This window comes from Balaenoptera physalus (assembly GCF_965194825.1).
Source record: "Balaenoptera physalus genome assembly, chromosome: 19".
Taxonomy (NCBI): Eukaryota; Metazoa; Chordata; class Mammalia; order Artiodactyla; family Balaenopteridae; genus Balaenoptera; species Balaenoptera physalus.
Window position 1 is genome coordinate 12,480,943 of NC_138900.1, and position 19,496 is coordinate 12,500,438.

The following is a 19,496-nucleotide window of genomic DNA, read 5'->3' on the forward strand; positions in this document are numbered from 1 at the left end:
AGGCACTAGGGCCACAGCACAGTGAAAGGAGCACAAGACTGGGAGCCAGTCCTGGCTCTGTCATTACTCAGCGGTAGGACCCTGCTTCCCCAATACTAGGACACTACTGGTGAGGAGTGCTGCTTACTGACCAAGAGCAGTGGCCCAGAAGCCAGTTTCCTGGTTCCAACCCCAGCCCTGCCACCTCCCCCATCTGTAAAATGGGGAGACAGCTACATTACAATTGTGTTTCCCAAAGTGGCACTACAGGGAACTTTGTTCTACAAAGACACATTTACATGCTTGGGAAATCCTGGGTTTAAACAATGTGACACAGAGTTTTTCCCAATCCAGGACTTCTCAGCATCTTTAATGCTCTAATGAGCACAGTGACTCTCCCAGAGGTGGTATAGAATACGCTGCATTTTTCAGATGCGTTTGTCCAAGGAAACTTTTTCTGAGAAGTCCCTAATAACATCTCCTGGAATGATACTCTTCAGAACGTGGGAAACACTGGACTAGATTTAGAAGGTCCTTTCTGGCTTCCACATTCTAAAATTCTAAGACTCAAATACTGGCCTCCAGGTCTCAACTCTCTAGGGTGTTGGTACTAACATCTGAAAACATACCTTGAAGACTCCCCTCTCCTAACACTTGGGAGTGGGACTAAGTTCTTTCCTTCAAAAAGACCTTGTCAGAGTGACAAAGCCCAAGTGGAATGCCCAAGAGAAAGATGCAAAGTCTCTGGGAAGATAGGCACTAGGCAGAAGGTAAGGGCCACCACACATAGATTCCATTTCCTTCTAGAGAGACAGATCACGTGCGTCTTCCCACCTGGGCGATAGGCCGGCTGCTGCTGATCCATTTCCAGCGTTCTCCTCTCGTAGCCTGACTCGTTCTCTTTCTTGATGACCTGCGTCTCATAGAATTGGTTCTGCATGGTAATACTGTCCATGACATCTTAAAACAAAAAATGGCCAGTTAGAAGGGTGTTTCTTGGGACTAGAGGTAGCTTTTTAATGCAAAACGACACCATCCCCACTGGGGACAATTAGTCTGCCAGAGGCTAAAAGGTGTGATAACAACCTCAGATGGAAACCCACCTGGGCAATCAGGGGCCCCAGCTGCCTGAGGACATGCTCTCTTCCCCTTCAAAAGGTTGGAGATCTATCTGTGATTGGGTTCTACAGAATCCCAACATACAAAACCAAATGAAGCAGAACTGCTCTGGTTGAAGCAAGGAGATGGGACAGTCAGAGAAGGGGTCCAGCTTGACCTCGCCCTCTAAGCCCCCACTAGGGTGGGGGGTAACTCCACGGACACCTGGGATTCCATGGAGCACAGTTTAAAAATTACCAGCCTAGCTGTCCTCTGATGTGGTATAATGCTTGGAGAGTTACCTTTAGGGTACAACCTTAAAAACTTCAGAGCACAAACCAGTCCTCTGTCCTCTGATGTGGTATAATGCTTGGAGAGTTACCTTTAGGGTACAACCTTAAAAACTGTTCAGAGCACAAACCAGTCCTCTGTCCGACCCAATTCACTATTCCCACCTGCATAGCCAACCCTCTTTAAGAATCTCTTCCACCCTGCAACAGCTGTAAAGATCAGGGGTAACCATCTCAGTTGAAGAGGAAATGGGGGAGGAAGGAAAGGAACTGTTAAGAAAACAGGAGTCATGATAATAGTGGCCTTCAGACTCATTAGGGATAAATCCTAAAATATTTGGAGTTAGGTGGGAAGGGTTTCAGGAAGGTGTCTTGTGGGTCCAGGAAGAACTCAACTGAAGGGTGGCAAGAATAACAATATCAGGGAATTCCCTGGAGGTCCAGTGGTTAGGACTCAGCACTTTCACTGCCAGGGCCAGGGTTCAATCCCTGGTTGGGGAATTAAGATCCCGCAAACTATGCGGCATGGCCAAAAAAACAAGAAAGAAAGAAAGAAAGAAAGAAAGAAAGGAAAAAGAATAATAACATCAACTATTTATGGAGTACATACTACATACCAGATGCTGGGATACAGCTGAGAATAAGCTTGCCTCACTAAAACCTTCAGTTTAGTAAGACAGACACACGTTAAACAAATACGTAAGCACAAAAATTATGATTGGGTTAAGGGCTATGAAGAAGTACCAGGGGCTAAGATCAGGGACCCAGAAAGTAAGAGATAAGCCTTTACTCAAAGGATACATAGGTGATGATAATTCAGTGACGAGAATGGAGAAAACATTCCTGGGCTTGGGATGACACATGTGAGAGCTCAGAGGTGGGACTAAAACCTGAAACTCCCTCAAGAACCTTGTAGGCAAACCCAGAGAGAACTCTGGAAACCTAGGGTTAGTAGTAAGCAGGTTCTCCACCCCAGGGGCAAGCTTTGCTAGGTGCCTCCAGAGCCCTACTAGTGGCTGTGCCAGGACTAGTGAGGCAGAACCACAGGGAAGGGCAGACTATTCTGCTGCTTGCTAACTGATTGGATCCTTTCTCAGAGGACAAATATATCTGGGCACAAACCAGGTGCGGCCAAAGGGAGGAGAGTCACAGATCACGTGGTCTGCTACAGGTCTGTTTACCAGGGTTGAAGGAAGGGTTGGAGGGGGGCATAAAAAGGGACCCAAAGGATTTTGTTGTAAGGAGTAGGGGAGAAAGGAAGACACAGAATAACTCCTTAATTAGAACACAGGAGACCCTTTCAAACCATTTTCTTTCTTCCAGGCTCCAAGCACAGTGTTCTTCTCGCCACGGAAGCCTCACACCTCTCTTTCTGAGAATCTCCTGTGCTCACAGAGGAAGCCGTGCTCAGAGAAGCTAGGGTTCTGGGGCCCTTCTCCACTCTCTAAAACATCCACTTCCTAATAATAGACAGGTCCAGTGCTAAGCCCCTTATGAACGTAATCTCATTCATAACAACCATGGGGGGTGGGGACACTATTATTATCCCAATTTTACACACAACAGAACCAGGGCTCACAGAGGTGAAGCGACTTGCCCAAGACAAAATCTGAGTCTAGAGCCTATGCTCTAAAGCACATCACTTTTCTTTGGAGCCGCCTCCAGCCATTGGCCCTTCTTCCTAGGCATTCCTGCCAGGGTCTCGCCTGCCCTAGGCAGGCACACTGGGCCACTCCTTCCTTCCTTCACAGGTCTCTGCAATGGGAAGTACTTTTCCCAGCATCTGAGTCCTAGACAATCGCTCTCCACCCCAAACCTACCCTCAGATTGCCCTGCTCCAGGAGATTCCATCTCTCTTCAACAAGTAAATACCCAATGCCAACCCCAAATCCAGTCTCTTCTCTGACCCCCTTGCTCTCCCCATTTCCTTAGCCCTATGGCTGAGGATACCCTCTTCTCAGAGAAACAACACAAACTCTGAATGCCAAAGTCCTTTCTACTTACTCTTCAACCTCTCCGATCCCTGTCCTGCTAGAACGCCACCCTTTTCTAACTCCAGATTTAGTCCCTCCCATACCGGGGTCGCCTCCCTTCAGAAAGTAACAGCTCTACTCCATCCCCTCTCTTTCAGAGTCACACCTTCTGGCTGATGCACAGGTTCCCAGCTACCCCTCGAGGCCCCTCCAATCCCTGGGCACAAAAACAACTGCTTCTGGGACCAAGGAGCCCTCTTGTGGAGATGCTCAGCCCCAGAAACACTTCCCCCTACTCCACCCTGAGGTCCCCAGCCAAGTCAACAGGTTTTCTTTCACCCTCCACATCCTACACACTCTCCCCTCCCCTATATTTGACAGACCAGCTACACACTCCTGTGCTAGACACAAGGATCCTCTATCCCCTAGATACTCCATCGAGTATCTACTTGTTATCTACCACCCGTCCCCCCGCCAGCTACCCTTGTTCTCCAAACATCCCATACTGTTAATCTAAGACCACTCAGCAGTAGCCACTGCGTTATCTGTTCTCAGAGCCTTCCCAGTTCTAGACCTCCAGGTCTCTCACCCAGTGAAGCATCCTTCTCTCCCCCACCAGCTTCTGGACACCAAGGTTCCATACACCTCCTCTACAAGTCAACCAGAAGGTCCCCAGATTGCCAGCATCAAATGCCCAGGTTGCCCCTGCCTCAAGGTTGGCCTTTCAGCCCCGGATCTGAGTCCCCCAAGCCATCCTCAGTCAGATGGGAGTCCCCCCTAGTACAATCACGTGGTGGTCTCCCACATCCCCTAAGTGCTCCCCAGTCAAACACCAGAACACACAGCCCATCAGACCCTCCCCGGCCAGACACCAGCACTCCATTTTAACCAACCCATAAGAATTCCCGGTACCACATCCAGCAGCAAACTCCAGGATCCTCCATCCTCAAAACTCTCCCAGCCCTGAAAACACGGCTCCCAACGCCCAGCCCATAGACTGGGCTAGCATGGCTCCCAAGCCTACCCAGCTGCAAACCCTAAGATCACCATTTCCAAGATCCTCCTCGGTCCCCCGATAGAAAACCTCCTGTTCTTCCGACTGTCTCCGGCTCCAGAAACCACGGCTTCCGGTTTCCGAGCCCTAGGCTCCGGAATCCTCTACACCCCCGGACCTTCCTCATCTCCGAAACCGAGAGCCCCCACTCCAGTATCTCCCCTGCACCGAACGCCAGGATCCACCCCCTGGTCGTCCCAAGGGCCTTGTCCCCAGATCCTTTTCAGCGGCGGATGGCGCGATCCCCCGATCCTCAGATCGTCTCCCCGACCTCAGGCGCCGGGATCCCGCGTCCCACAGCCCTTCCTCGGCCCGGACTCCGGGCTCCCCGGCCCCCGCCCCGCGCACTCTCACAATGTCCGTCCGGCCCCGAGTAGCCGCCGGGCTCCGGGTGCGGCTGCAGCCCGGGCGGCGGTGGCTGCGCGGTCCCCTCCAGCTCGGAGCCCCCCTCGGTCTCGACCTCCTCGTTGTTGTGCCCAGGTCGCCCCGGTTCGTCGTCGGCCTCGAGCTCCCGCTCGTCGTCGGGCTCCTCGGCCTCCAGCGCCGCCTGCAGCCGCTCAGCAAGCTCGGCCTTGAGGCCGCGAGTGTCCAGGCCGCGGCGCTGCAGCTCCTCGCGAAGTTCGTTCACCTTCAGACGGCGCACATCCATGGCCCGGGCCCCCGGGGCGGCCCCCGAGCCCGGCCCGGCCTCCCAGGGCTCAGTCCCCCTTAAACCTTTCCTGTCAGGAGGCGAAGGGGGAAAGGGGGGGGCCCCCCACTCCAATGGCGGCGGCGGCGGCTCAAAATGGCCGCCGCCACCGCCTCCCCCCTCCTCCGTGGCCCCGTGCGATGCAACACGGGTGCCAATTGGCCATCGCATGGGGGCAACGGGCGCGAACCCCGGGGCTCAGCCAATCAGAGCGCGTCTTTCAAAAGACCGTCAAAGAAAGGGCTGAGGAGCTGCCGGGGAGGAAGCGTTGGCCTACGTCGGTGCCGGGGCCGAAGCGGGAGGGCGGGAAAAGGAGGGAGGAGGAGCGCGCGGTGATTGGGTAGTGTCCGCGCGCCCGCTCACGTAGGGTCAAATGAGGGAAAGGGAGTAAAGATTTGGACCAATCAGTGATGAGATCTCAGAATGAGCGTTTCTCCCCCCACCCACGGCCTTTCCTGTGCGGTCCTTTCATCAAACTAGTGTCTCTGTAACACATATCTTGATTGGTCTAAATCTCCCGCCCCTAGAGGAGTACAAGCGGGTAAAACCACTAGAAACCAATCAAATGGAGGGTCGGCAGACACCCCCGCCCCCCTTTCACGATTGCCTTTAGGAAACCGGAAAGAGATGAATTCACTAAGGACCTGCCCCTTGCCGTTAGGGCGGTTTCAAAACAGTCTGTCCACCAATCTCAGTTACTGTCTTATCTCACTAAAGCTAGTACAGTTGCATCGTTTTAGGAAAACCTACCCGGATTGGCCGTTCTGGTTACGGTCGGCCTTACGAACATTGCTGTAGAGGGAAGTATACGAAATCGAGATTAAGTAGATAAATTATTCTTAATCTGGAAGAAACTCAGTTGCCTTTATGAAAAGCAACCCTTTGACTTAAGAGAATCCTGAAGGTTTGAAAATAGAGGCTAGACTAACAGCGGGAGAAAAGTTGTAAAGGGAATCGCACTCTCTCCCCTTTGATAGTACATCTCACGGGGCGCCTCTTTATAGCTGCGCTACCGTCTTCCTCTATGGTTGGTATCATACGTGGAATGGGCACTCTGCACGCGATCATAGAGCCTTCCCCTCCGGAAAGACCTCCACAGTTTCAGGGGTCTCTACCCCACATCCTCTAAACTGCTGTTCAGTAGATCCGCCTGTTCGGTCTCTATATTGACAAGCTCAAACACACAGGTCCGTAGTTAAGCCTCACTCTACTAAACTCCACAGAGTTTCACAATGTCTAACACTGCACCACCTGTCGCCTCTAACTCAAAAGACACAAAGCTTCTGTAAGGTACACTACCGAGATACACAATGCAAACGCCCGCTGCCCACTGAGCCGTACCTAAAGCCCACAAAAGCCACACAAAACCTCTACTTAGACAAAGGCGCACACACAACACAGATAAACAAATGGCGTGTGTGGGATCAGAAGCATCAATTCAGGAGATAATACACCAAACTTCGGTGTAGATGAGCCCACTAAGGTCGCCACAGGCAGGCGGCTTCAAATGATAAAGACACACAGGACAGTTACACTACAAGCTTACACCACGGCAACATAGACACACAGCACCCACTCAGAAGCGGGACAGACACTCACGTGGGCCCGTAGGTTCCAGTCCAGACACCCCGCCCCTCGCCCACGTCCGACTTCCTCTCTCCTCCCAGCTTTCCACAATGATTTGTTCTAAAAAAGTTTGTGGCCCGGATTGAACCGTTCTCGGTTCGCAGGAGCCACCACCTGGGGGCGTCCGGGCGCTGCCAAGGATTCCTCCATCTGCTGCTGGACACACCCAGGAACTTGTGCCTGCGATGCTTGCAAAACACAGCGGGCTTGTCTTGGCAGGAGTCCCTTTGCGGGCTCATGATGATCGGAGGTGCTCTGTGCCTGTGTTTCTATGTGAATCTGAACGTTTGGGTGTGTGAGTGTCCTCTACGTACTCTATATTTCTGAGTATTTGTGTATGTATCTGTTACTCTAGTTTCTTCCTATTCCTGGTGACTGCCTGCCTGTGCATGTTTGTAAACATGTTTGTATCTGTGTAATTTTGTGTTTCTCTGTGTCTGAATTTGTGTCTCTGTATTTGTGACCAGGTGTGCTTGAGTATGTCCATTAATTCATGGGTCTGTTACTTTGGAGAGGGGTAGGGTCTCTGTGTGACCCTGTGAATATCTATGTGCCTATTCCTCACTAGGGGTTTCAGTGAGTCTGCTTTTGTTTGCCTGTCTTTTTGTCTATGTATATGTTCATTTCTACCCTCTTTAGTGAGGGGAGAACTCCAAGACCCCACCAAACCCTCCTTTTTACTGGGGAAACTGAGTTGCCAGGGAGAGGGGCCATATGACAGCTAAGTGGAGACAAGAGGAGACAGAAGCATGGTTACAAAGTTTTATGTGATCTGAGCCCCTCTGGAGGTTTCAGAGTCCACACTCTGTTCAGGGGGCATAAGGGACTGGCTCAGGGGGGCAGCATGGCCCCAGAGGAGGGAGTTTGTCCTTTGGGGAAAGGAGGCATCCTTAATGCATTGCACAGGCTTGAGGGTGCACACCCCACATGAGGGGAAGAGGAAGCAGAGGTGGCTAAGAAGGGAAGGATAAAACTATCCCACAAAGGATAAAACTATAAGTTTAAAACCTTGGAATTGTATCTTAGAATTCTAGACCTGTAGACTTTTAGAATCTTACAACATGTGAATCTTAGAACTATAGTGCCGAGAATCTTAAGACTTAGAACTGTGAATTCTTGGCCCCTTAACTAAAATCCTAGAAAGACAGAATGCAGCATAGAACTTAAAGGTGTCCAAAATTAAAAATGATTAAAACTTTGGCATCTGGTTAGTCACCACCAACTGTAGAGTCTTATACTATAGATGCTGAGGATCCAGAATCTTGGACCAATAGGATCTAGAGTGCCTTGGAACACAGAACAGAACAACATTAGAATCTTAGAGTTTAATAATCTAGAATCTTGAAGCATATGATCCGGAATCTTAGACATAGAGAATCTAGGTTCTTAGACTAGGTCTTGGAACATTGCATCTTAGAACATTAGACCTTAGAACCTCCATCTTTAAACTCTTAGAACTTTCTAATTGCAGATTCTAGCATTTTAGATCTTTAGGATCCAGAATCTCATAACAAAAGTTTCGAGGACCATAAAGCCTTAGAACCTATAACTGACCAGCATTAGAATCTTAGAACTTGAGAAGATCAAATCTTGAAGCTTTATGATCTAGAGTTTTACAGCCAGAGAAATTATACTCTATGAGGCTCGGAACATCAAATTTTAGAACATCAGACCTTCGAACCTCCATGTCTAGAATTGTAGAATTTTTACAATTGTAGAATCTTACACTCTAGGGATTCAGAACCCTAGAAAAATAAAATCTAGAATCATAGAGCCTTAGATCCTAGAATTAGAATCTTAGGGCTTTAGAACCTAAAATCTTGTGGGCTTTATCAAAAATCTTAGAACCAGAAAAGTCTAGAGCCATAGAATCTCACAGCCTTAGAGTATAGGCCTTAGAACTTCCATGTCTAGAACCTTAGCACTTTAGAATTAGAGACTTTTGGAATTTCAGGTCCTTAGAATCAGACTCATCTTTGAAACTTAGAACCTCTGAATCTAGACTCTTTAAACCTTAGAATCTAGAATCTTGGAATGTTAGACCTGGGAGGACCCTTCGGGATTGCAGTCCAATCCCTTCCTTTTACACATGGGGACACTAAGGTGTGGAAAAGGGAGAGGACCTGTCTGGGATGGAAGTGGAATGGGTAGGAGGAGAGGGCTAAGGTTGGGGGTAAAGCCTGGAGTGGGAAAGTGAGGGGGGGGTTCCCCCAGTGGCAGTGCCTAGCTTGGGTCCTGAGAGGGAGTCCCAGGTGGAGGGTTGTCTCAGGCGCCATCCTCCTGCCCTGGGGGTGCTGGGGAGCTCCTGTCAGCAGGCAGGGCGGGGCCAGGAGCTGTAGAAGGGCAGAGGACATAGCGTCCAGCAGGATGGACCTCAGCGGCGGTGAGGCAGCTGCAGGAATCCTTAGGGTCAGGCTGAGTTAGGGGGTCAGCTCCTCCAGCAGCTCCAAGTGGTTCAGGATGACCCCCACCCTCATCCATGTTGACATAGAGGATTTCGTCTGGCTCCTGGGCAGGGGGCAGGGCCTTCAGCGTATTCTCCAGATCTTCCCGAAGCTCTGCAAAACTCGGCCGGTCTCGGGGGTTTAGCTCCCAGCACTGGGACATCAGGGCATACCTAGGGTAGCAAAATGAGGAGTGGGAGACTGAACAGGGGAGCATTCTGGGAGTTTGGGGGTATTTTAGGACACTCAGAGGACTGAGGGTATTACAAGGGAGTGGAGGAAACTGTAGCAGTTCGGGGGGCATCTATGCGGACTTGGGAATTCTCAAGAGTTTCTGAGGTGTGTCCTGGGACAGACACACTCAGGAACTGGAAAAAGTCTTGGGAAATCTCTCTGGGTAGGGGGTGATGTTCTAGTGAGGGTTTGCTAGAGTAAAGCTTCCCAGTGTGGTTCCCCAGAACAGACTCTAGCATCAAAGCTTTGCAAGCTGTATTGGTTTAAAATATGTACTCAGGGACTTCCCTGGCGGTCCAGTGGTTAAGACTCTGTGCTCTCACTGAAGGGGGCACGGGTTCGGCCCCTCGTCTGGGAACTAAGATCCCGCATGCCACACGGCGTGGCCATAAATAAATAAATAAATAAATAAATAAATAAATAAATAAATAAATAAATAAAATTAAATATGTACTCAAATTCTTTGACATTCCTCCCTTGAAAAGATGGAGGCTACCTTCCCTCCCCTTGAGTGTGGGCTGGATTTAGTCAATGGATTCTGACTCGGCAGCAATGATAGTGTGTGATTCTGAGACTAGGTTGAAAAGGTATTGTGGATTCCTCCTTGTTCTTTCTCTTGGAATGCTCATCTGGGGGAGGCCAGCCACCATGTCATGAGGAAACTCAAGCAGCGCTATAGAGGGGTCCACGTGGCAAGGGACTGAGGCCTTCTGCCACAGCCATGTGAGTGAGCCACCTTGCAAGAGATCTTCCAGTCTCAAACTTCAGATGGCTTCAGCCCCAGCTGACATCTTGACTGTAACCTCATTAGAAACCCTGATCCAGAATTACCCTGCTAAGCTGTTCCCAGACTCCTGACCTTCAGAAACCATGCGAGGTAATAAATGCCTGTTGTTTTAAGCTACTGGATTTTGGGGATATAGATAACTAACACACCAGCTATGCAGCCTTTGGCAAATGATTTTCCCTTGACGTGGGCCTCAGTTGCGCATCACCTGCCTATGGGAATAATAAGGGTGCCAACCCACTTCATATGGCTGTAGTGAGGACCAAATGACTTAATGCACGCAGAACACTTAAAACCATACCTTCTAGTAAATTGTATAGAAATGTTAGCTATTCTTCCTGCCCTCGGCTCTTGGAGCACCCAAGGAGGACCTGGAGAGTCTGAAGCCCCAGGCTCTCCCCTCCTGACCCAAGCAACATCTTCTCTTTACCCCCAAAGTGCTCCCCTCTGTGTGTTCCATGGGATGGCAAAGTTTGATAAGCACCACCCTGAAGGATTCTGAGAACATCTCACAGGAGCCTGGAGAGTTTGGAGAAGCTCATTATAAGGGTTTGGCAGAGGGCTCTGGGTGTTGAAGAGCACGTGGCGGGGGGGGGGGGGGAGTGGGTGCTCAGGAGCCTGGGAGGAATTAGAATTCTTTGCGAGTGGGGACGTGTCATTATTCACTGCCCACGGATACCTGGCCAGGGTAGGGTGCTGCCCAGCCTGCGTTCCACACACAAAGCAAAGGAGGAAAGGGCACCTTTTGCTAATTCATGCCTCATGGGCGAATAGTGGTTCCGTGGAGCATGGGTGAGGGGGCAGGTGGGTTCCTCAACAGTCTGAGGGATCCTGTGGTTTTAGAGGGTCCTGGATATGTCAGGGCCATGCGGGGTGCTCAGGGTTTTGGGGTAAAATCTGAGATGGGGGGAGGGGATACTAAGGGTCCTCACAGTCCGTCCAGACAGTCCACAGGCTGCTTCAGGCGGTTTCCCTGGCGCAGGTAGTCATAAATCTCGCTGTTCTCCACTCCTGGATATGGGGTCTGGCCTCGAGTGGCAATCTCCCACATTGTCACCCCAAAGGACCACTGTGGTGGGGCAGAAGGGAGAGAATTTAGGGGGTGTCTCCTGCACAGACGCCCTCACCCAACATACAGATTCATGGGTATCCCCACACTTACGTGGACACAGCTATCTTTGTGGGTGCATCACAGCTATTCACAGAAACACTTTGGTACAGGTACACAGTTACAGAGGCAACTTGTGTGCACACATAGACCTGCCCACCCATGCAGACAATTATACGATCCATGGACACGTGGTCTCGGGTCACCCTCCACACCCTGGCTATACACATGTATACACTTACCACTGCCCCTCCCAACCTAAACTGTCTACATATCCCATGTAGCAACCTGTCACCATGCACCCATGGGCCTGTGCATACCCCCGGCATGTCCACACCACCGTTCACAGATGCCCGCCACACGTGGTCCATGTGGCGGACCCCTGCGCAGGGAAGCCCTCATGTCCCTGTGAGCCCAGGTCTGGTGTGAGATGATCAGGCCACGCCCTCCCCCTGCTCCCCACTCCTGCCAGGGGTGCACGTACCACATCGCTCTTGCTGGTGTAGACGCGGTCAGCCAGGCTCTCAATGGCGATCCACTTGACTGGCATCTTGGCGATGCGTCCCTGGCGGTAGTAGTCCCCGTTGTAGATCTTCTTGGAGAGCCCAAAGTCCGCCACACACACCGACATGTTCTCGTTCAGCCTACCAGATTGGGGAGAGGAATGAGGTCACAGCATCAGCCCCCTCCACCAGGAAGCCTGCCCTCACTCTCAGACACGTCTCCATCTCTTGCCCTGGCTGTCCTGCTTGGGGCTGGGGATCAGTCTCCTCGCCTTGCCCCAGACTGGGAGGGAACTGTGTTACTTCTTATACCCTCTGTAAAAGGTGGGTGGGAAAAGGGCTGCTATGGGCCTTCCCAGCTCTGGCTTTTTGCCAGATTCTAAGGTACTTCCTAGGCTCCTTGGGTTGGAGTCTCTGATTTTTTTTTAACTGTGTTTTTGAAGTATACTATATACACAGAAACATGCACAAATCTTAAATGAAGAACTCACTGAATTTTTTTTTTGTAACAAATTTATTTATTTATTTATTTATTTTTGGTTGAGTTGGATCTTTGTTGCTGCACGCGGGCTTTCTCTAGCTGCAGTGAGTGGGGGCTACTCTTTGTTGTGGTGCACGGGCTTCTCATTGCAGTGGCTTCTCTTGTTGAGGAGCATGGGCTCTAGGCGCACGGGCTTCAGCAGTTTGGCTTGTGGGCTCCAGGGTGCAGCCTCAGTAGTTGTGGCGCACGGGCTTAGTTGCTCTGCGGCATGTGGGATCTTCCCGGACCAGGGCTCGAACCCGTGTCCCCTGCATTGGCAGGCAGATCCTTAACCACTGCGCCACCAGGGAAGCCCGAGCTCACTGAATTTTCATAAACACACCCAGGTACAGAAACCAGATTAAGAAACAGAACATCGTGGGGCATCTGAGCAATGGAATACCACAGAGCAAAGAAAAAGAACTACTGATATGTACAATGACATGGACTAATCTCAAAACTTCATTCTGAGCAAAATAAGCCAGACACAAAGGAGTCAAAATTGCGATTCCACTTACATGACATTTAAGAAGAGGTGACAGAAGTTGATGGGGACAAAAGTACAGAATAGTGGTTACCCCTTGGGGGCAGTGACTGGGAAGGGCAGGAGAGAGCCTGCCAAGGGCCTAGAAATGTTCTTTATCTTGATCTAGCGGTGGTTGTTTCCATGGGTCTATAGACACGTAAACATTCATTGAACTGCATGCATAAAATGTGCATATTTTAGTGTATGTAGAATAGACATCGATTTTTTAAAATGAGAAAGAACGATTACCGGTCCTTCCTTCCTGGCGTATAATTACCCCTCCTAGGGTGATCAAGATCTTCACTTCTAGCAGCATGGATTACTTGTGCTTGTTTTTGTGCTTTATATAAATAGAAGATTCCCTGATTCTTGCATCTGAGTTTCTGGGATTCTGTTTCTTTAAGAATTGATGATTTCGGGGACTTTCCTGGTGGCTCAGTGGTCAAGAATCCACCTGCCAATGCAGGAGACACAGGTTCGAGCCCTGGTCTGGGAAGATCCCACATGCCGCAGAGCAACTAAGCCCATGCACCACAACTACTGAGCCTGCGCTCTAGAGCCCACAAGCCACAACTACCGAGCCCGTGTGCCACAACTACTGAAGCCCGCGTGCCTAGAGCCCGTGCTCCACAACGAGAGAGGCCACCGCAATGAGAGGCTCACGTGCAGCAACGAAGACCCAATGCAGCCAAAAATAAATATAAATTAATTAATTAATTAAAAAAAAAAGAATTGATGATTTCTACCCAGGGTGATGGACTTGGGTAATGACCAACCAGAACAGACCCTGGAGGCCCCTAGTATGCTAGGAGTTAACCTTTAACTGCTGTGTCTGGGGGGAGGGGAGTGGAGATGGGTGATATACAGGCATCTAAGCTGGTGGCTGTGGAGCACATGGGAAGCTTGGGGAAGTGGCCAGTTGCCAACTGGTAAGGAAGTATTTTAATATTTTAACAACTTAACAGAAAACGTGACAGGTGCATAACAATTGATTGTCCGCTCTGATATTTTGTGTCACTGTTACATTGTGGGCTTGACTAGGATCAGCCCACATTACAGAAATAAAAGAACTTCCATTTTGACTGAGTCTATTCATGCCTTTAGACCTCCTTTCCAGTTTATAGGAAATAAAGGGAACACAGGAACAAGGCAAATGCCACCACAAGGAAACAGACACAACTTATACATGGGACATCCTACAAGAAAACTGGCCTGATCTCTTCCAAAAGAATATGCCACAAAACTATACACAGGTAGTGGTGGTGGAGGGTAATTCTAGATTAAAAGGGACCAAAGGGGTACAACAACCAAACGCAATCTGGGAACTTTGCGTAGATCCTGGTTTTTGGGGAAAAAATATCCCGAAAAGACATTTTGGAGGACAATCGGAGGAAATGGAACATGGATATGATCATAGGTTGTGTTACAGAATTATCGTTAATCTTCTTTGGTGTGATAACAGAATTTTGATTGTTTAGGCATAAGTCCTGATTTTAGGAGATACCTACCGAAGATTTAGGGGTGGAATGTCACTATCTTGGCAACTTACTTTCAAATGGTTGAGGGGAGAGAGAGAAAGAGAAGAGAGGACAAATGTGGCAACATCTCAACAAGGAGGAGATATGGGTGTTCATTGCACAATTCTTTCAACTTTTCTGCAGATTTGGAATTTTTCACAGGAAAAAGTTGGGGGGGGGTGGAATTCCCTGGCGGTCCAGTGGTTAGGACTCTGCACTTCCACTGCAGGGGGCACGGGTTCAATCCCTGGTCCGGGAACTAAGATCCCACATGCCCTCGCGGTACGGCCAAAAAAAAAAAAAAAAAAAAAATCTGGGGGGGGGCGGGGGGGAATAAAGACCTTTGTGAACATTTGCATGTCTTACAGAAGATTCTCTGATTCTCTTTTGTTTTTTGGCCGTGCTGCGTGGTTTGTGGGATCTTAGCTCCCCGACCAGGGATCGAACCTGGGTCCTCAGCAGTGAAAGTGTAGAGTCCTAACTACTGGACCACCAGGGAATTCCCAAAGATTCTCTGATTCTCCAGCTCCTATTTCTGAGTCCAAGAGTGTAATGAGACTAACATTCTAAGCCTGTGTGTACACACACACATACACACACACACCTCGCCCTCACTTTAGCCCTGGTTCTGGCCTATTTTCTGCTTGTCCCTTGGCAGGGGGTGTGGTTTCTTTATCCAGTGTGGCCCCTCCCCAAGGGGAGCCCCAGGTAAGACACTCAGCATGGAGGGTGACAAAGATGAAGCTTAAATGTCACCACCCTCATCGGTCACCTCTGCCCTTTTGCTCACCACATGCTACCCACCGAGCCCTCCCTCTTGTCACTTTTCTTCACATCCCAGTACTCCTTCAGGATCTCGGTTCAGGGCCCACCTCCTCCAGAAAGATGGCCCCAGCCTCTTTGCTCACCTCCCTATTCCACGCCTGAGCTCTGACCTGCCTGAAGGCTGTGTGTGTCTAGCGCCCTCTTCCATCCTGGGGAGGAGGGCGGGGCGGGGGGCGGTGTCCCGGAAGGAGGGGGGATTCCTGGAAGGGGGAAAACTCACATGCAGTTCCTGGCGGCCAAGTCCCGGTGTATGAATCTCTTGGTACTCAGATACTCCATGCCACTGGCAATGTCTGCCATGAACTTCACCAGCATCTGAGTGGGCAGGAACTGGGGGGGCCGGGGCAGGAGGGAGTAGAGGTCAGCAGAGTCCCCGAGTTCTATCCCTCCTCCCTTCCTCCATCCTAGCTCTGCCCTGCGATGCTTTCCCAGGGCTCCAAGAATTAAATCCCACCCCTTTCTAACACGGCCCTATGTCCTCCCCTCCTGCCTTCTTCTCTGTCTTGATCTCCTATTGTTCTTGCCCTTGACATATGCTCCACCAGGGAGCCCCCTTTCTGGTCTTTAAACAAGCCATGCTTGTTCCCACCTCTGAGCCTTTGCACATGCTGTGCCCTCTGCTGGGGCTGCTTTCTCCCAGATCTCCCCACCTCCCACCAGCTGGCTCCTCCTTCAAGTTCCCCTCCTCAGTGAGACCTTCCCTGTTCACCCAAATTAATTGCCTGGCCTCCCTGTCACTCATCCGGCTCTATTTCCTTCCTAGCACTTAAATTATCTTGCTTATTTATTTAACTTATTTATTGTCTGGTCCCCCCACTGGCAGACAGCTCCATCAAGCAGGCTCCTGGTCACCTTGGCCTTCCCAGTGTCTGAGCAGCGCTGGGCACCTGCTAGGTGCTCCATTAACACTTGTGGGCCAGACAATATAATGCTCTCACCACTGGCTGGTCCCCAAGCCGGGAATAGAGAAGGAAACTGTGTAGGTCTCCGTGTTTCATGAAAGGTAAGATGACCACGGGTGCCGGGAAGCCCTCTCGTTCAGAACCCTGGAAACAGACGCCTGAGTGCCCCCAGGCAGCCCTGTCACTGGAGTTGGGCAGAAGGGGAAGCCACCCCCTCTCCCACCTTCTGTCTCTCCCTCCTCCTCAAGTCTGGCCTCCAGATTGTTGAGGAGGGGGGTGATGGACCAAGCTTCAGAGAAGCCATTTACAGCACTGTTCCCAGGGTTGTTTCTCCAGCCCTCCTGGGGACCTCAGCTATTTCTGGGAAAGGTCAGATGTCACATTCCAAGCTGAGGGAGAGAGGAAGGGGGGAACTTGCTGACTCTCAGGGAGCGGGGAGTAGGAAGCCTGGAGGTTTGATTTTCTCAGTGCCCAAGGGAGGGGTCTTCCCTCTGCTGCGGCCTCCACGGGGCCTGTCGACCCCCTAAATCTGCCCTCCCTCACCAATGAGCCTCATGACGTTGGGGTGGTCGAATTCTTTCATGCAGACGGCTTCACTCAGGAAATCCTCCAGCTCTGACCTTGTGCAGATGGCAACTTGGGGGAGAGAGGAAGGTGGATAAGGAGGAGGGGTGGGGAGGGAGGACTCTTTCCCTCCTCCTCCTCGGCCTCATCACCATCATCATCCTCTTCTTCTTTATCAGACGTGATTTGTAAGTACCAGGTGCTGTATTCTGCGCTTTACATCTATTAACTCATTTAATCCTCTGAGGAGCTTCTATTACTTTCCCCATTTTAAAGATGGGGAGGGGCTTCCCTGGTGGCGCAGCAGATCTGCCTGCCAGTGCAGGGGACATGGGTTCGAGCCCTGGTCCGGGAAGATCTCACTTGCTGCGGAGCAACTAGGGCCGTGCACCACAACTACTGAGCCTGTAGAGCCCGAGAGCCACAACTACTGAGTCAGCGTGCCGCAACTACTGAAGCCCGCGCACCTAGAGCCCGTGCTCCACCACAAGAGAAGCCACCGCAATGAGAAGCCCGCACACCGCTACGAAGAGTAGCCCCTGCTCGCCACAACTAGAGAAAGCCCGCGCTCAGCAACGAAGACCCAACGCAGCCAAAAATAAATAAAATAAAAATAAATAATTAAAAAAAAAAAAAAAGATGGGGGAGACCAAGGTACAGAGTGGTTAAGAAACCTGCCTAAGGGCACACACTGCTAGCAAGAGGACTAGGCAGAGCTCAAACGCAGGCAGTCTGGCTCCGGGGTCCATGTGCAGCTCTGTGCTAGGCTGCTTCCCAGCACAGTCGCAGCAGCCCTGGGAGCCCTACCCTTGTCCCTGTTTTGCAACTCAGGACACTGGCTCATAGAGGCAAAGTGACTTGCTCAGCGGCACACAGCTGGGATTCAAACCCAGGTCAGGAACATAACCTGGTATGCAAGAGGCACTCAGTAATGAATGAGGGAATGCGTGATAACTCCATAACCCAAGCTTTTAGCCACTGTGACTCTGAAAGGATCATTTCTCCCTTACCTCCAGCCTGACTCTCTAAGCTTCATCCCTACGTGGAAAGGACTTGGCCCTGGACTTCCTGTGCTGTGTGAACCTGGACTGGCTCCCACCCTCTCTGATGATGTAAGTAATACGGTTTTAGTCCACATTAATTGTGAGTTCAATGTGCCAACCCCAGCATTAAGTGCTTTGCCACACAACACCCTAGGAGGTAGGGACATTATGATCCTTTTCTCCAGATGAGGAACGGGGGGCTCAGAGAGGGATAGTCACTAACCTGAGATCACACAGCTAGTAAATGATGAAGCCAGGTGTGCCTCATTCTCGACCTTCCCCTGCCCTGCTATGCATCACAGGGGGCTGGGCCCTCTGAAAACTACATTTCCCAGGCTCCCTTCCCTGCTGTTTCCTGTTGGAGTCTGCCAATGGGAAGCACTGATGGGAGATTGACAGGTGGGCGAGTGGAGGGGAGAAGTCAGGGCATTTCATCCTCTCTCTGCTTCCAGTATTGCCTTGGTGGTGGCTGTGTCTCCTTTGTGTTTCGAGCTCCCACAAGGTAGCCCCTAACTCTGTGATTCCTAAATCCCATCAGGGAGCTCTGGCTGTGGGCTCTGGTAACACCACTTCCTGCCTCTGCCCTTCGGGCCTGGGGGTGGAAGTGACATAGTGCTGCTGCTAATTGTCTCACTGCTCCCAGCTGTTCCTTCAGTTTTCCCTACACCTTTGTAGTAATCTCCCTGTATTAAGTTCCCTCTGTTGAAGGACCTGGCAGGGACTCCATTTCCTGTCCGGAAACACTGAGGTTCTGCGGTTGGGCTAAACTGCTGTTACCTTTCCGGTTCTTCTGCTTCCTTAGGGGAACAGGGAAGGGACCTGAGATTAAAGGATGGGGATCCCGCATGTGTGCACATGCATGTACAGACTCACTCTTCATCGTCTTCACAGCCACCTTGAGGATGGAGTCATCCTGGTTGAGCTGGCCTTCCATCACAGCTCCAAACTCTCCTGTGGGGGACCAGAGAGAGATGCTGACCTCAGGGGGGCGCCGTAGGGACTGCATTTCCTGCGGTTGGGCGGGGGTGGGGAGGACTTCATGGTTCAGGGAGATGTGTGTGTGTGTGTGTGTGTGTGTGTGTTATGGGGGGGACTCACCTTCTCCCAGGGTCTTCCCCAGGGCCACCTTATGCCGGTCCACCATCACATCCCGCAGCTTCTCCTTCAGCTCTTCACTGATGCCCAGGCTGTTCACTGCATGGGAGGTAGGGGTAGACAGAGAGCCGTGGAGCAGGGCTGATATCCAGACGACACTCGCCAATAGGGATACAGGCGTGCTCATTTTATTGCGCTTTGCTTTATTGCACTTTGCAGATACTGTGTTTTTTACACATTGAAGACCCGTGGCAACCTTGTGTCGAGCGAGTCTATAGGCGCCGTTTTCCCAATAGCATTTGCTTGCTTCGTGTCCCCGTGTCACATTTTGGTAATTCTCGCAATATTTCAAAACTTTTCATTATTTTTATATTTGTTATGATGACCTGTGATCAGTGATCTTTGATGTTACTACTACAATTCACCGAAGGCTCAGATGGTGGTTGGCATTTTTCAGGAATAAAGCTACTTAAAATTAAGGTATGTACATTGTTTTTAAAGATATAATGCTATTGCACACTTAGTAGACTGCAGTATAGTGTAAACATAACTTTTATATGCACTGGGAAACCCCAAAATGCGTGTGACTCGCTTTATTGCGTTATTTGCTTTATCGTGGTGGTCTGGAATCAAACCCACCATATCTCTGAGGGTATGCCTGTATACCCATTGTTAAAATGCTGAAATACTTCTGCATTCATTCAAAATTAGCTAATGCCC

At 50.5% G+C, this 19,496-nt stretch overlaps 2 protein-coding genes across 11 annotated transcripts in view; both read right to left on the minus strand.

Moving 5' to 3' along the window:
* Window positions 1-6,790, minus strand: part of HNRNPUL1 (heterogeneous nuclear ribonucleoprotein U like 1) — a 35,442-nt gene extending 28,652 nt beyond the window's left edge. Inside the window, exons 1-2 of one of the 7 annotated variants that reach the window (XM_082438605.1) lie at window positions 6,682-6,790; window positions 814-939 (exon numbers count right to left, since the gene is read on the minus strand). In XM_082438605.1, the coding sequence (XP_082294731.1) occupies window positions 814-934 (121 nt within the window). In that variant the 5' untranslated portion in view covers window positions 935-939; window positions 6,682-6,790. Of the gene's footprint in view, window positions 1-813; window positions 940-4,364; window positions 4,383-4,748; window positions 5,212-6,681 lie in introns of those variants that run through there. The other 6 variants (XM_082438607.1, XM_082438603.1, XM_082438601.1 and 3 more) reach the window with 6 other exon arrangements.
* Window positions 6,791-8,018: 1,228 nt separating this feature from the next.
* Window positions 8,019-19,496, minus strand: part of AXL (AXL receptor tyrosine kinase) — a 30,239-nt gene continuing 18,761 nt past the window's right edge. For all 4 annotated transcript variants that reach the window (XM_082438617.1, XM_082438619.1, XM_082438618.1 and 1 more), the window contains 8 exons: window positions 18,780-18,875; window positions 18,555-18,632; window positions 16,618-16,710; window positions 16,111-16,232; window positions 15,393-15,502; window positions 11,766-11,925; window positions 11,106-11,242; window positions 8,019-9,325 (listed from right to left, as the gene is read on the minus strand). In XM_082438617.1, the coding sequence (XP_082294743.1) occupies window positions 8,974-9,325; window positions 11,106-11,242; window positions 11,766-11,925; window positions 15,393-15,502; window positions 16,111-16,232; window positions 16,618-16,710; window positions 18,555-18,632; window positions 18,780-18,875 (1,148 nt within the window). In that variant the 3' untranslated portion in view covers window positions 8,019-8,973. The remainder of the gene's footprint in view (window positions 9,326-11,105; window positions 11,243-11,765; window positions 11,926-15,392; window positions 15,503-16,110; window positions 16,233-16,617; window positions 16,711-18,554; window positions 18,633-18,779; window positions 18,876-19,496) is intronic.